This window comes from Metarhizium acridum (genome assembly GCF_019434415.1).
Source record: "Metarhizium acridum strain ARSEF 324 chromosome Unknown scaffold_577, whole genome shotgun sequence".
Taxonomy (NCBI): Eukaryota; Fungi; Ascomycota; class Sordariomycetes; order Hypocreales; family Clavicipitaceae; genus Metarhizium; species Metarhizium acridum.
The window spans coordinates 34,398-50,889 of NW_027094045.1; the positions used below are offsets into that span (position 1 = coordinate 34,398).

A 16,492-nucleotide genomic window follows, 5' to 3' on the forward strand; every position below is an offset into this window, starting at 1 on the left:
AGGTTCCCAAGGGATAAACTAGGTCGTAGTTTATGTTGGCAGAGCCACTAGGGCAGTCAATCTGAGCAGTTGGGTGTTACGTTGGTAATAGGTCGTAGACCGTAACCAAGTGATCAGAGTCAAAGAGTTGTAAGCGAAGCTTAGTCAATGTAATGATCTGTGTGTTGAAAGCTAAGGAGCTAGAGTCTATCTATGAAGCGAATTTGGGGGTCCCTATATACTACGGTGTTCACCCATTGTTCACTGAAGTCCTGGTGAACTATGGTTACATGCGTGCTACTGGTTCGTCTAGAGTTCACTGAACAGTCAGTGAACTCTTCCTCATTGGCGGCCCGTCCCGACCATTAATCCGTCACCCGCTGTGCCCTGAGCCACTGGGTGGCTCATGCAACCGGCCCATCCTGCGGCCTACGCTGCAGCCTGTGACTGGGTCGTAACATTTAGGTATATTACGAGTAACCTAATATAAAGATAAGTACCTTATAAATATCTATAAACGTATAATAATATAAATATTTAATTATATTTATAATAAGTTTTAAGTTTAAAGTATAAAGTAAGTTATATAAGTCTTATTTAAGTACTTAAAAACACTTAATATTCTTAATAAATAATTATAAGTACCTTATTTTCCCCTATAAATTTATTTAAGTCTTTTTTTCCTACCTATTACTTACCTAAAGCCCACGGGTAAGCAACCCACACGGGTACCCGTGGACCTTTTACACCCTATGGTGGACGAAGAGCGTACACCTGCTGCGACCTCTTCAATATATTTCGCTCTGCATGTGGCCCCTGGCCCGGGACAGCAAAGTATACCAAGGCTCTGTTATATCACGATATAATGCAGTGCTTGTGTTTCGGGCACTAGGCGGGGCGTATAATCAATGGACCCGGTTTCTTGGTTGCGATGGACTCTCGTCAGGGCCGACTTGCCCCTTTATTCCATGGTGTGCTTGGGCATTTAGTTATTATCAGATTCTAAATAACGTTGTTGCTGTAGCAACCACATTGTGAACAAAGAAAAGAAACCAACCATGACTTGACATGCGGTGAACGGGTGTCGGTGAGATCCGAGGCCGAGGTCGGGGTAAAGACGCCCACCCGCAACTGCAACTGGGGAAGACGGGTCCCGGGGGTAGTCGGTACGGGGTTTGCAGCGGCCATGACTCCATTGCGCAGGTACTCGATACTCCACTCCAGATGATTCAAATGTCCGTCTGGCAGGCATCAGTTGATCATCCGGCCGCGATCGTTTTACGCAGGCTGCTTGGAAGGCCCAGAGTATACCAGTCGGGGAACGTGTTACCTGCCTACTACTGTGCACTGTCATGTCGGCAAGCATCCGCAGCAGTCCAGATCAAGCTCCGACACCGAAGCCGGCTCTCGGTCCTCAACGCGTGTCGAGGTACCTGTACATGTCAGCGAGCCACCAAGCCCCATTGCCCAAAGTCACCAGACCCCAGTCACCCCACCATCTCTGGGCCGGAGCTTCGACATGGAAATCTCCCACCAGATCTTCAACACATTCGCCTTTCTTCACAATAGCGGCACCGCGGGCCGACCATGATCGGAACCACTCGTTGAAACCACCACATTAATTCCGCACGTCTGGCCACCATGTCTGCCACGCCCACCATGCCCAAGGACGACAACAAGCCGCCCCTCGACGACGGCTATTACGACCTCGGCACCCATCATCGCCACATCACCACCAAACACCCCGTCTCTCAAACCTGGTTCAACCGCGGCCTCGTCTGGTGCTATGGCTTCAATCACGAAGAGGCAGCAAAGTGCTTCCAGCGAGCCATTGACCATGACCCTTCCTGCGCAATTGCCTACTGGGGGCTCGCCTACTCCCTCGGCCCAAACTACAACAAGCCGTGGGAACTCTTTGCCAAGAACGAACTCACCACCACTGCACAGCGTACACACCGCGCCGTGGAACAAGCCAAGGCAAACTCTGCCGATGCCACTCCCGCGGAAAGGGCCCTCATTGAAGCCCTCCAGTTTCGGTACCCAAGCACAGGCGCTCCCGCCAAATCGGACTATTGTATCTGGAACCGGGACTATGCAGATGCCATGGCCTCTGTAGCCTCGCAATTCCCCCAAGACCTCGATGTCGCCGCTCTATACGCCGATGCCATGATGAACCTCACGCCCTGGCAGCTATGGGACATCAAGACCGGCGAACCGGCAAAAGAAGCACGCACCGTTGAGATCAAGCGCGTCCTGGACAAGGCCATCGCCCAACAGGGCGGCGATCAGCACCCAGGCCTCCTACACCTCTACATCCACCTCATGGAAATGTCCCAGACACCCGAGGCCGGCATGCCAGCCGCAGACAAGCTGCGTGGCCTCGTCCCGGACGCAGGTCACCTCAACCACATGCCCTCCCACCTCGACATCCTGGTAGGCGACTACCCGCGCGCCGTCATGGCCAACACGGACGCCATTCTCGCCGACGAAAAGTTCCTGAAGCGCGAGGGCCCCATGAATTTCTACACCCTCTACCGCAGCCACGACTACCACTTCCGCATCTACGGGGCCATGTTCTCGGGCCAGTCCAAGGTAGCCTTTGAGACAGTCGACATGCTCGAGGCCAGCATCTCAGAAGAACTACTCCGCGTGGAAAACCCCCCCATGGCCGATTGGCTCGAGGCCTTTCTCTCCATGCGCGTGCACGCGCTTATTCGGTTTGGGAAATGGCACGAGGTGCTCGCCTTGAAACTGCCCCAAGACACCGAGTTATACTGCGTCACCACGGCCCTGCTGCACTACGCCAAGGGTGTAGCCTCTGCTGCGCTCAACCGCGTGGAAGACGCCAATGCCTACCGGAGACTGTTCCGTGAATCCGTCCCCCACGTCAAACCCTCCAGAACGCTGTTCAATAACAAATGCGTCGATATACTGGACGTGGCAGAGGCCATGCTCAACGGGGAAATCGAATACCGCTCAGGGAATCACGATGCTGCATTCGCGCATCTGCGCGAGGGCATACTGCGATATGACTGGCTGCCGTTCGACGAACCATGGGGCTGGATGCAGCCTGTTCGACACGCCTACGGCGCATTGCTACTTGAGCAGGGCCGTGTGGAGGAGGCATGGGGTATTTACAGGGCCGATTTGGGCCTGGACGATACGCTGCCCAGGGTACATCGGCACCCGAACAATGTGTGGGCGCTGCACGGGTACCACGAGTGTTGCGTGAAACTGGGCCGGGCGGTGGAGGCCAGGGAGATTGAGCCCGTGTTGAAGAGGGCGTTGGAGGTGGCTGATGTGCCCGTTAGGAGTTCGTGCTTTTGCAGGACGAGCGCAACGGCGAGGATATGACAATGAGCTTGGCGGCATGGGTACTGCCAACTGGCAGGTGCACTGCATGCCGCACAAGTAGCAAATGTCAAAAAGACTTGGCTCCAGCCTTGCAAAGAGAAACTTGTCAAAGCCGGGTCGATGAGCACATGCACTTTGGAAACGTGGTCATCGGTGTGTGGGGGGCATTCATGGGCTGCTGGGGTATTAAGCAGGTAGTTGGAAACCAGCTTTAGGAGACATAATCAACCCAAGCTAGATGATGGAACCGTAAACTAACAGAGCATTCCGGCGGCAGATTATTTAGTGTCATATGGCTGGGTCTTACACGGGGTAATAAGAAAGATGAAAGAATAAAGGCAGCTATTAGAGAACTAATCCCCCCGTTTCCATGGTTTATACGGGACGTTTATTAATACTATAGTTTACCTTGTGTTTATGGAATAAAGCAGACTCGGGGGAGAAATCAAGCTCTTGGCATACCTAGGTAATTGACTTCCACCAACAGTGGCACCTCGATCGCAATAAGGGGTGACATCTGTGAGGAAATGACCCATAGCGTGAAACGCAAGTAATACGGCCTTTGGGGAAATGCCCCTGGACGTAGTACGCGTATCTACCTACCTACCCATCAGTCCCCGTGGCTTGGCCCGAGCTGGAAGACTCGTTTTTCTTCAGGTTGGGAAATCTCGGGTGTTTGCTTCTCCCCTTCTTTCTCTTCAAAAATGTTCAGCTAGTAGCGAGCCACTAGGCTTGTTCGACTCGTACCGGGCCCTTTTGTCTAACGGTCAAGGGCTCGGGCCACCGCCCAAAAGGCTGTGCTGGCACTCACGATGGCCCCGCGGACTAGATCTTCACACAGTCACGTATTTGCGGGAATGCCAAGCTACTCGGAAGCTAGATTGCCAAACGTACTCTATTTCACACTTGAACTACCTAGGTACCTAGGTATGTAAAGGCCCTGGCGGGTACGCAAGCTACAAAGAGCTACACTTAGTGTGGCCGGGTTTGGGCCGTTGCTAATGTCACCAGCTGCTGGCCGGGGCGTTGTGGACCGTGACCGTCCGGCCTCCGGGGACCCTTCGGTCAGCTCCACTGGAGTACACCGGGTGTCGGACACGCCTAAGTTACCTGTTTTGGTAAGGAGGCACGGGGCTTTGATCAAGTGCGGCACCGAGACGGAAGCCAGCAAGGTACTTGGATAACCCTAGTGAGATGTACCCGGCTCAGCTCGTTCTGGAAACAGTTTAATGCCGCATAAACAACACTCTGGTGCCGCGGATATAGCACGTCACCTTGGGCCTTTCTGTCCACATAACACCGCTTACGCTCGTACAATATACACTTGACAACGGAATCTCTATTTTGTGCCTGCAAATAAAGGGAGAGTAGCTTGAAATGAAACTTCAACTTGGTTAGTTGGAAGCCAGTTGGTAATACTGCCATTATAGGAGTTTAGCACAAATCTAACCTTGGCCAGAGTGAGCCTTCGAGCGTCGCGCTGCGGGACCGGATTGATTATCAGAATGTGAGCAGAGTAAAACTAGGGGTCGTAAGGGCACCATAAGACCGTAGAAGGTGCTTCTTCCATAACCGCCCAGCCGCAAGCGTTCACGGCTTGTGACGAGCACGTGGCTATTATGTAGACATTAGTCCTGTGTGAGTAGTGAGTGGCCGGTGGGATACTGATAGAAGAGCAGGATAGGCGAGATGAATGTAAATTGAAGTACAAGCAGCTGCTTGTACTGGGGGTTCTTTTGGCTCACGGTCAATTGATCTATTGGGGCCTGGGCACACCAGTCGACATTCCCACACATTACAGATTAGGCTTAGGATAGACGGCGGCCATCTCATGAGCGTCCCATGCTTCGTACTCTGGATGCGCTCTACCACCTTTGCACATCCCGCCTGGCCTTCCCTCCACACTATTAATCTTACTTCAACGTCAACCTCAAGGACTACAAAATAGCGAGGCTGACATGGGAGGTAGTTGACACAAACAAGTCCTAGTCGCCGTAGTTTTGACCTACCAGACACAATATACTGTGGGAATTGGCAGCACCACTCAGGTATAACGCCTTGTATTGGCTATATGTTGCCTTGAATTTACTCCAAAGGCAACTGACTACACGGCTGCCAGCTTCTCCTTCCCGGCAGCAGTATCCTCCCCATATACCCTCTCCTTCTCCTGGACAAGAAAGTCCTCTTGTTCCCTCGCGCTCTTGTCGAGGTCCAAAAACGCCCATATCCCCAGAGCGCTCAGCAGGCTCAGCGCAAACAAGAAATAAAACGGTGCGCTGTTATTCTGCCCGCCGGGCGTAGCGTCAATAATAGCGCTGCTAATCAAGGGCCCAATAAAGCTAGATGCCTTGCCAATAATGTTAAAGACGGAAAAGAAGAGAAATTCGTGTCCGCGCGGCGTCACTGAACTAATCATGATCTGCGAGTAGCTGTACCAGGGGCACACGACGAGTCCGTAGTAGGCCTGGTACAGCCACACTTCCCAGACGTTCTTGAAGCCGAACCTGTCGGTCCAGTTGCCGACCATGCCCCAGCCGTCAAGTAGGACGATGAAGACCATGACGGCGTTGAACATGGTCTTGGCGCTGAGGTTGAAACTTTTCTGGATGAGCCAGAAGCCGCCGATGCCGAGGGCCTGGGTGCCGACGCCGACTATGAGGAGATACGTCAGCGTGAGGGTGTTGTAGCTGACGACCTGGTTCTGCAGAGTGGCAATGACGGTGACGGTGGTGTTGAGCGAGTCGCCAAGCAGGAAGTAGCCGGCGAGGTATACCAGGCTCTGCTTGAGGCGCCAAATCTGCGTCAGGGCCTCGTACAGCTGCCACAGGCCGACGGTGACGATGTTCCTGCCGGGCGGGATCCTCATCCCGGGGCGCTTCTTCTCCAGCACGAACCAGGGAATGGACAGCGCGAGCCAGCACGCTGTGGCGAATGCGACAAGAACAGAGAGGCCCCAGTTGTTGTTGGACGGGCTGTCGTCAACGCGCAGGCCAAACATGATGCCCACGATGACGGCGAGGATGGCAATCTCGCCGCACGACTGGATCCAAAACGCAACGTTGCTAAGTCTGCTGCGCTCCATCTCGTCCCGCCTGTCCAGCTCCTGCTGGGTGATTTCGCCGGTCTCGTACGCCACGCGGGACGCCTTGAGGTGCGCCGTGTTCCGGGCCAACGACGGGAACGCCGCGGTCCAGTAGGTCAGGGTGAGCTGGTAGGCGACCAGACCAATAATGTACAGGCCGGCGGCGACCTTCCACCTCGCGGCGTCGTGAACGCCAAGCCAGCCGAAGCCGATGCCGTACGCGATGACGGACCAGACGAGCAGGACCCATCGCCGGCCGGTGCCAAAGTCGGCGTAGGCGCCGATGACGAGGAACAGCGCCGCCTGTATAGCGAACGACATGCCGTTGGCGAGAAGCACAATGCTGTTGACGTCGCGCGCGCGGCCGGCAAAGTACAGCAGCCCCGAGTCGCCGGCTGCCTGGTCAAGGAGGTTCTGGAAGGCCGTCGGGCCAAAGTTGAACAGGGCGAGGCCGTTGGCCCCGATGTAGTAGAGATACCATGAGCGGATCTCCCACTGGCTCGTCGTGGGTATGTCGCCCTCTCCCAGCGCCGGCGTCACGACCTCCCGTTGCTCGTTGGTTGGTGCTGGCGCGACGGACGCTGGGTTCTCCTCCTGTACCGCGAGAGACTGGTGGTTCACCTCCCGTGCCTCCTTGGTGTCGGTTTCGGAGGATGGCATGGCTCGCTTAGTCGGACGTATCTAAGCGGCCCGGTGGTGAAAGGAGGAAAGAGGGGAGAACATCAAGGCTGCCATTTGAGGGGAGATTTCCTTTATGACAGCACTCGGGTCTCAGTTTTTCATCGAGTTCGCGCCTTCGATTGCGGGCTTATTGTGGATGATGCGGCCCCAAAAGGTTTAGACTGGTGGGATGGCCTGCGCGGTTTGAACGACGCAACGGGTATGGCGACTTGTGATGGGCTACTTGGTTGCTGGTGCATGCTGAACCCGCGCTAGGTGTCTCGAAACGGGCTGGGGGGTCGAAATCTGGCTGCAACGTCGAGCATGGATGGTCCCGTCGGTGGCTGGGGCGCCGGATGTGCTCTTTGGGGCGAGTGTGCCTCAGCCAGTGATGTCACTGCCCGCCATCTTTGGTGCATGTCGCATTCGAAGTTGGTGGCTAGATATTTCCGGCGTTTTGATGTCGGAGGTGTGGCGTGAAGGGGACACTCGCGGCTGCTCAACTGGTAGGATTAAAAGGGCCAGACATCATCCAAGTTTGATGCCCATGTGACCAGACACCAATTGATGCCAGCCGCCAACAGCTGTTCACACTGGCAGGCAACTTGGTGCTAAGCGGGTACTAACTACCTAGGTACCTAGGTACGTTGGTTTAAACGACGACGGCGGTGATAGACGTCACTCGTGGCCTTGCCTCTCTTACAATGCTCCCTTGAAACATCTTGAAAATAACAAAAATACCTAGGTACTATGAGAAAGCCGACTAATCGAGCTTTGGGTAAAATTTGGTATCTTAGTGATGTTCATTATACACATTTTGACCAGGCAAAGTGCAGTAGGGTTAGGGTTAACTACGTCGTGGTTGCCTACGCACCTAGGCATCCAGAGCCAACACTAATCGAATCGAATCCTCATGGAGTGTCCAATCTGGCAAGCACCCTGAATCGCCTCGTGTCCGCGACAGGCAGGACTTGACGGCAGCCACATCTTAGCATTAACCATCTTCCGTGCCTGCAATGGAGAATCTCAGAGCGATATTCGTAAAGCCCGACCCTCGGACACGGGTAATCCCGCCCTCACGCTTCGTCACTCTGGACGTCGTCGCGGGCCATCATCCTACTCGCTGCCCGCTGTGAGCATCAAGCCAATAATAGTCCTGTCCTCCGTCGTAGAGCTCGCTGACGACTCCTGAGAAAGGAATATAGCTCCGAAAATGCAACGCACTCATTCGGTCCGACGCACGCAAACTAGACCGCGATATCGCGCACATGAAGCGACAGGAAATCAAAGCGAAGAGCCTCGTCATGCAGGCTGACAAGCGAGCGGCGCGGGACCTGCAGCGACAGGCACAGGCCCAGCGAGGGGTGCGAGTCTTCGCGCAAGAGCTGATCCGATGCCGCAAGATGTCGGCCACCACGTCACATCCAAAGCGCAGCTCAGCAGCGTGCAAATGCAGCTTAATGAAGCCTCCATGGCCCAGAAAATAGAAGGCAGCATACGTGTTTCTGCTGGCACTATGCGTAATGTTATATCGCTTATCCGTATACCTGAGCTGGCAATCACGATGCAGGAGCTCTCGAGGGAGCTTATAAAGGCCGGCATTATCGAGGAGTTGGTCGGCGAGAATCTGCATGCTAATAGTCCCACGGAGCTCCAGGAGGAGGCTTCTGAGGAAGAGGTCGACAATGTGCTACCGGAAATCCTTAAAGACCGTATAGCTACCACCGGGAGACTGTCCACTGCCCTGATCGCCCCGGGTTCTATCGTCGCGGCTCCTCTGGGGGAGGAGGAGGAGGAGGTTGAGGAGGATATAGACGTGATGATGGGTGACATGCGAACTAAGCTGGAGGCCTTAGGAAGCTAGGCTATTAAATGGAATGCCCCCACAGGCTATATTATTGCTGTTGTCGTAGAATATAATACTCGGTGCTGCTTCATATCAACCCCCGCCCTGGCTAAAAGGTCCTTGTACGTCTCTTGTTAGGACGCGACAGAGACTTTTCCTGTGTTATATGTGCTTCTAGTGTTGCCAGTTGATGATAGCTAAAAGGCTTTGGAAAAGGCTGAGGGTTAAATCCGGCCCGATAACTGTCTTAGAAGCTAGCTACAGGTAGCTTCCCCATATAGCCTAATTACCTGATTTTGGGACGTAATGGGAATTATATAAAATAATTTCTTACAAAAATCTATAGCGATTTCGGCTGCGAAAGCTTTTTCAATACTAAGAGGCTTCTGTTTTTAAGTATTAGTTATGTTTTTATAATCAACTCTAGGGTTTACAAACTACGTGGAGTCTAGGCAGGCCAGCGTGTAGTAATAAAGTTTCAATAAGATTGTAGCAGCAGCCCCCGACTTGGCTAAAGATCTATGCTCATAATATTCGGCTTATGAGACGACTCAACAAGAATTACTGTATAAATTAGCTTTCTGTTTTAGTTCTTACCTCGGTAATTTTGATTCTTCTTTTAATAGTGCTAATTTCATGTTTCTTATAGGTTTAAGGCTCCTCTTCCTAGTAGCAGCAGCCAAATATTAGCTATCGTGTATGATGGATGAGTTGGCATTTCTCTCTTATGTAGCAGGACGGTAGCACGAGCTCTTGAAATGACTGCTTGTTTAGTTCCAGATGTAGATAAATATAGAGAATCAGGGATAGGGGGCTGTTTGATGAGAATATAACAATCAAACCTGACCGAATATGTACCAAGAATATTCATATCGTTAGAAAAAGGAGTAAATGTCTCTAATTCGTCAATAGACGAGTGTAGTCTCTAGAAGGAAATGGGTGGGCAAATAACGGGCGACACTTGACGCAATTTAATGTAACTTATCCAACACTCTTTAGCAGTCTGATTATTTCCTTCATGCGAATATCATCATTCTGGAACTCATCTTGCGCATCCAAAAGCTTCCAAGGCTCTAAGAACTGGTACTTGTTCCTTTTCTCTGTGGACGTCATCTTTCCTAATATCGTAACGACGCCTTCTTTCTCCCTTAGTCTTTTGAAAAGATCTGCATAATAGCCATACTTGGTTTCATGTTTGCGAACATACTCCAGTAGTACTGCCAAGATACCTGCCACAATTGGCGTGGCGCAAGATGTGCCACTCATGTATTGAAAGGGCTTTCTGCTGGGACTTAGATGCGTTGGCCAGTATCCTTCTATGGACACGCCCGGTGCAGCAAAGTTATGGTTGTGTGGCCTGGGACTCGGGGTGAAATTAGTACCATTTCCATATCCATCAAGAGCATGAACGCAGATGACATCTTGAGCCTTTGCTGGCCATGAAATGGTCCCAAGTCCACCAGCATTAGATGCTGCTGATACCATGAGAATACCTCTATCCCGAGCTCGCTGAATCTGGGAATTGATGCATTCTACCCTGTCAGGGCGACCAAATGACATTGTAATAATATCGACTTGCCATTTATCAATGGCGTATGAAAGTGCCTAAAGACATCTTAGCTGAGTATTGTAGATTCAATGGGAAGAATTACCTCGGCTATGGCTTTATTGGTTGCATTGTCATCCATGTTACGTTCTGTTCGCGCCCGGAAAACTCTGGCGACATATATGTGCGCATTTTTCGCAACATTGAGCAGCACTGAAGCGCAATGAGTGCCATGGCCATCCAAGTCCCCGTGTCCCCCGTCCAGCTCGCTTCGATCTTCGTTACATTGGATCCAGCTTTTGTACTCAATGATTTGGTCACCGAAGAGGTCGAAAGCCTCTCGCGGGAATTGTATTCCCGTGTCAAGTATGGCGATTTTAATACGAGCAGGCGAAGATGTACCCCTCACATCGTCTTCAGGTTGCAGCTTCACGAGCTCATAAACTTTGGCTTCGAACATATGGAACCATTGCTTGGCATATTTGGCACTGGACAGGTAGCGTTAGTTGTGTGCTACGTCTTGTACTTCAAAAGGTAACGAACTTCTCTTCATCTATCGAGTGACGACCCTCATCGTCACTCTTGTCAGATGAACAACACCAGTTCCCTTCCTGGAACTGTCGCGAATGCTTTGTTTGAGATACCAGGTTCCTCCTCATAGATGCCATCGCCTGTTCTGGACCCATCATCTTCTCCAGATAGTTTTTCAGGGGTAAGATAACCTCCTGCTCGAAGCATTCCTGAACTATACCCTCTTCTACTTGTCCTATATCAGTAGCAAGCTTGCCCGAAATGCAAGCTTTAATGGCTTTTTGATATTGGTCGTCTACGAGCGCAGTAAACGTGTCGACAGTCATAAGGTGATGGAGAGCCCACCGATCTATTTGATCATTTTCCGTTTCTTTAATTTCTTCAAGTTGTAGGATTTCCTTGCGAATCGCATTAAACTTCTGAACGACTTCAGAGTTTGATAGTTGAAGAAGGGTGATGGCCAACGCGAGAAAGCTGGATGTCGAGCAGTTAAACGTACTACCGTCGGGTGGGCCGTTGAAAATTATTGGAAGATAGGCTTCGTCCAATATCGGCTTGTTATCGATATTCAATAAGAATTGTATTCCGTTCTCGGTCCAATTCCTCTGCAGCCAAGGCCCCTCGTCAAGTGCTCCCTTCCCCCAGGCTCCTTTGCTGAGCTGGAGCAGGGTGGATGCGAATATCACGGCTACCAAGGCCTTTTCCCGCAGACTAAGTTGGTATCCGCAAGTTACCTGGTCAGCATCTCCTGCTTGAAGGAGGTTTCCCAGCCCGATTAGGGGCTCGCGAAGTATGATCGGCAGATGGCCTGGCAGCTTTGAGGACTGGCCACAGCCGAAGTTGACGAAATAGCACATTTTTTCCCTTGCAGACCGTTCGATCGTTTGGCAGAGATCCACAGGAGTAGGTCTGTTTGGGTTCTCCTGGTCGGCAATGCCCTCGAATGCGACTTTCCTACGACGTTGTGGTACCCTTCGTTTCGTTTGCACAGTTAGCATCATAGCTAAGCACTCTAAAAGTGAGCCTGACATGGTGATTTACTTACTCTGCCAAAAACTTGATGCGGCCCCAGTGACGGTTGTGGCTTGATGATAATGTGTCAAACTCGAATGTGTGGGCAGCTCTACCATCCTCGCTTATGTATTGTCTATGGCCGACCAACCTAAGCATTGAACGATGGGTATCCCCGCAATGGAAAGGCCAGTGATCACAAAGAGTGTCATAGAACCGCCTAATAGCCTCTTGAGCGTCTGATGTATCACAAGCGGGATGAACATCCTTCATCGTCAAGCAATATTCGTCATCAGTAGGGGAGACCTCTGGCCCGTCCTGCAGGGCTTCCGTTTCCTCCCAGTTGATATTGGAGAAATTCCTCCGCTTTTCAGTTATCTCCCAGTCGACTCTTTCTGGTTGGCCGGACGCACTGCGCTCCATAAGCTTTTCATATTTGGAAAGATCGCTCTCGCAGCGCAAGAAGTTTAGTTTGGTGGCTTTTGAGAATATGGACCGGAATCTCTTCATATTTGCACCTAGAAGGGTTCAAATTCCAGTTCAAGGACGAGTAGAATGCTCTAAAAATGATTGGAATACCACGGGATGGCATGAGGGGAAGCATGAAGGGAAGCATGAAGGTCAACGGTTGAATGGTGCCCAACGAGAACGTCGCTCACCGGGCGGCAGGGATGGTTTCTCCACATATGCCGAGGAGGAAGTCGATATCGTTAGGAGTCGGGAAAGAATGACTACCTCAAAATATATGCGTACTTTGTAGTAACAAAAGTAGCAGGACTTGTCATCCATGAACAGCTGGCTACACAAAAACCGTACAGGTGGGTTTGTCTCGGCGCCCCTAATTCCCAAAGCCTGTAGTGACTATGGAACTCTTTCATCGACTGTCCAGAGCATAGTATATTTCAGTAGACTGTGGATAAGGTACGGATACCAATGTACTCAAACTTCACCGGAAATCCGCCCCGAGGTCGCAGCTTTCTGGCGGCTGACTTCCTTGCGAACGACACTATCACAACATTCTGAACGCTACCCAAGGCATTGCAGGAGCGAAATTGTTGCACCCGGCTTACACAAGTCCCAGTGAGTACAAATGATGGGTGACGGATCTTTCTGGGCGATAGGAGCCAGAAACAGTTCAGCACACCGACGCGCATTTGGCTCCTACCAAGATGTGAAAATAGAACCGCTGTACATCTTGAAATTATCGACTGGTGAGAACTACAGCCGTCTGGCAGATTGCTATCGTGTTCAATACTCGGCACAGTCAAATAGCCCAGGTGCACACCAAATCTCAGTAGTCTCTCCGTCGATATCATCCTGACCTTCGACGTTGCCAATATCATACACCTGATGCAGAAGCTCCACCGCCTCTTTGCTCGTAGCATCTTCAATTTGCTCGTCGCTCAGTAGTGCGAACTTATTGAATGGTTTGTCTGCGTATTTGCCGTCGGATTTGGGCTTGATCTTGAGGAGTTGGTACCCGATAATGAACGGCTCCTCACACACATCGAACACGATGTGGTGTTCATGCATTGTTTCCGAACTGAAGTGCGGCTTTTCCTCAACAGAGACTGCTGTGGACGGCGTTAAATCCGTGGTGACAGCAACGTCGGCACCGGAGCCTGTATTTCTAAACGTTTCTATGCTGGCGCCGTGCGCAATCTTGACGCCGGTGATCATGTAGATCGATTTCCACCAGTACTTTTTCGTATACGCTTTCACCGTCTTGGCAGACAGGCTCTCTGCGATATATCGGTCGCTGGGGTTGAAGTATTGCGTCTCGAGTGTTTGACACTTGAACCTTGCCCCATCATCACGAAAGGCTCTGCCGGCGACATCGCCTCCAAAGCCTATCAGAGGGGCTAGAAATGAGGTTTGAAGGCCGGCATTGAGCGACAGCAGGTTGTGTCGGGTGAGACTCCATGATTGTTTCTTCGTGGTAGTAACTGCGTGCGGACTCTCAGAATCCTGATTCGGGTCGATACGCGACTCTGAGCTTAACGAACAACCAGGCAATTTTGGATCTTTGATGATGTTGCCCAACCTGACATCTCGGTCAGGCGGGAAATCCCAATTGGGGGCGAGGAGATAGCTAGGTTGATTTGCCGCCATTGTGCTGACTCGGAAAGAACAGGTAGGTGATGCATGTTATCCATGACGACCCTGAGCCTGGGGGCGCGGGTGCTTTTTGCGTAGAACTGTGACACAACTTAAATCCCTCTGTTACACCGGGATTTTGAAAATATTGCGCGATAACGTGTTGGACTGTCATTGGAGCCCGCCTGACAACGACGGCTGGGCCGCAGTGTGACGAGGGGGCGACTGATACATGGGCACCCGGGTGCCCAAATAGACTAGCGCACCCAGGTGCCCAAATTATGTCAGCACTCCTCTAGCGCTGGGACAGAACCTGTGCCCCAGCATGTTCCTGCAGCCACTGCACATTGCAGCGCCAATCAGATTGATGAAACATGGATCAGGCAGCATTCCCTGACGACGTTCTTCCACCCGAAGGCACATATGAATCACGCGAGTCCTTACTTGATGCTATCAATTCTTGGGCGAAACCTCGAGGGTACGCATTTACAACAGGGAAATCCCTCAAGACACCAAATGGCAGAGTCAGAGTAATATTCGCTTGTGATAGGAATAAACCTCCTCCAAGCCCTTCTACTGATCGAGTGCGACGCACTTCGAGCCGAAGAACTGGCTGCAAGTTTTCAGTTCTAGCCAAGCAATCGCTAGATGGTAGTACATGGGTCTTGAGCCATCGACCAGACATCGAATGTGCTAAACATAATCACGCGCCCAGCGATGATCCTTCTGCACACCCTGCCCACCGCAAGCTTGTGGGAAAAGATGCGGCGATCGTCTCCAAACTCGTGAAGTCTGGAACTGCCCCTCGAGAAATAAGGACCTACCTCCATAACCACTCAGAAACACTTGCAACTCAGCGGGATATATACAACCGGATTGCGGCAACCAGGAGAGATCTTCGCGAAGGCCAGAGCAGCATTCAAGCCCTAGTCGACCAATTAGATAACGAGGGCTTTTGGTGTCGCGTCCGCTTGGATGTAGACAATCGACTGACGGCTATCTTCTTTGCCCATCCTGACTCTGTGGCGTATTTACAATGCAACCCGGACGTATTATTGCTGGATTGTACCTACAAGACGAATAAACACGGTATGCCGCTACTCGACATGGTCGGAGTAGATTCTAGCCAGCGGTCGTTCTGTATCGCATTTGCATTTCTATCCGGTGAATCGGAAGAGGATTACTCTTGGGCGTTACAACATCTCAGGTCACTTTACCAGCGTGAACTTCCGTCAGTTGTCTTGACTGATCGATGCCTAGCTGCAATGAACGCTGCTGCACATTGGTTTCCAACGACCAAAGCGCTCCTCTGCCTCTGGCATGTCAACAAAGCGGTCCTCCAGCGCTGCCGGCCCTTTTTTGTGCAGAAAGAAAACGAAACCTCAGAGCGGGCAGAAAATGACACATGGGAAGAATTCTACACCTCCTGGCACTCGATTGTTGCTTCACCAAGTGAAAAGATATTTGACGAGCGCCTGGCCAAGTTTGAACTGAAGTATGGCGAAAAATATCCAGAGTGTGTAGGGTATATCAAGATGTATTGGCTCGAGCCGTACAAAGAGATGATCATTAAAGCATGGGTGGATATGCACTTGCATTTCGGCAATGTGGCCACCTCGAGGCAGGTGGCTTATACTATATGCAATTGACAAGACGCTAATGGAACGTTCCCAGGGCCGAGGGTATCCATTCACTGATGAAAGCACACATTAAGAAATCGAATTTGGACCTTTTCGACGTTTGGCAAGCCATGAAGCATGCCATCGCAAACCAACTCAAGGAACTTAAACATATTCGAGCTTCGCAACAGTTACGCACACCTCTAGATGTATCCGGGCTCATGTTCGAAGCAGTACGAGGTAGGGTTTCGCATGATGCTTTGCGCAAAGTCCAGGGGCAACGGCAGTTATGTCTACAAGAGCCACGTCAGATTCTATGTAGTCAGACTTTCACTTCGTCACATGGGTTGCCGTGCTCCCACACCCTCGAGAAGCTGGAAGAAGAAGCTCAGGGTCTTCTGTTAGAGCATTTTCACCCACATTGGCACTTAAAGCGAGGGGTGGCACTGCCAAAACCTGTTCTGGAACCTCGCCGGGCTGCAAACCAACTAAATAGGACTCAACCCTTAACGAGCACAAGACGCGAACCATCCGGTTTCGAGAGAATCCAGGGTAACAGAAAGGCTCCCACTTGCAGCGCATGCCACGTGGTAGGCCACATTATGACCTCGAGGTCCTGTCCGCTGAAGTTCAAGGGGTCGCCGGTAGTACCTCTGCCGGAAGCTCGAAGTTCAGTCACATTTTCAGGTGCCACGGCGGAAATGGCTCCTGCGGGTGTCTCTAAGGCCCCCCCGGAAATCGTGCCAACGACCCAGCAGTCGCAATGT

At 51.6% G+C, this 16,492-nt stretch overlaps 5 protein-coding genes across 5 annotated transcripts; 2 read left to right on the plus strand and 3 right to left on the minus strand.

Moving 5' to 3' along the window:
* The first annotated feature begins 1,545 nt into the window (after positions 1 to 1,545).
* J3458_020930 (uncharacterized protein) lies at positions 1,546 to 3,830 on the plus strand. The gene has a single exon (XM_007816621.2). The coding sequence runs from the start codon at positions 1,621 to 1,623 to the stop codon at positions 3,331 to 3,333; it is 1,713 nt and encodes a 570-aa protein (XP_007814812.2). The 5' UTR covers positions 1,546 to 1,620; the 3' UTR covers positions 3,334 to 3,830.
* Positions 3,831 to 5,087: 1,257 nt separating this feature from the next.
* J3458_020931 (uncharacterized protein) lies at positions 5,088 to 7,105 on the minus strand. Its single transcript, XM_066122311.1, has one exon. The coding sequence runs from the start codon at positions 7,073 to 7,075 to the stop codon at positions 5,438 to 5,440; it is 1,638 nt and encodes a 545-aa protein (XP_065972563.1). The 5' UTR covers positions 7,076 to 7,105; the 3' UTR covers positions 5,088 to 5,437.
* A 1,062-nt stretch (positions 7,106 to 8,167) lies between these two features.
* Positions 8,168 to 8,985, plus strand: VPS24_5 (Vacuolar protein-sorting-associated protein 24). Its single transcript, XM_007816619.2, has 2 exons — positions 8,168 to 8,207; positions 8,281 to 8,985. The coding sequence occupies exon 2, from the start codon at positions 8,469 to 8,471 to the stop codon at positions 8,937 to 8,939; it is 471 nt and encodes a 156-aa protein (XP_007814810.2). The 5' UTR covers positions 8,168 to 8,207; positions 8,281 to 8,468; the 3' UTR covers positions 8,940 to 8,985.
* Positions 8,986 to 9,902: 917 nt separating this feature from the next.
* On the minus strand, positions 9,903 to 12,519 carry J3458_020933 (uncharacterized protein; the record flags this gene model as incomplete). Its single annotated transcript, XM_007816618.2, has 4 exons — positions 9,903 to 10,526; positions 10,574 to 10,955; positions 11,011 to 11,970; positions 12,044 to 12,519. The coding sequence occupies 4 exons, from the start codon at positions 12,517 to 12,519 to the stop codon at positions 9,903 to 9,905; spliced, it is 2,442 nt and encodes an 813-aa protein (XP_007814809.2).
* A 738-nt stretch (positions 12,520 to 13,257) lies between these two features.
* Positions 13,258 to 14,121, minus strand: J3458_020934 (uncharacterized protein; the record flags this gene model as incomplete). Its single annotated transcript, XM_066122312.1, has 1 exon — positions 13,258 to 14,121. One exon carries the CDS (start codon positions 14,119 to 14,121, stop codon positions 13,258 to 13,260), a length of 864 nt encoding a protein of 287 aa, XP_065972564.1.
* Positions 14,122 to 16,492: the final 2,371 nt, after the last annotated feature.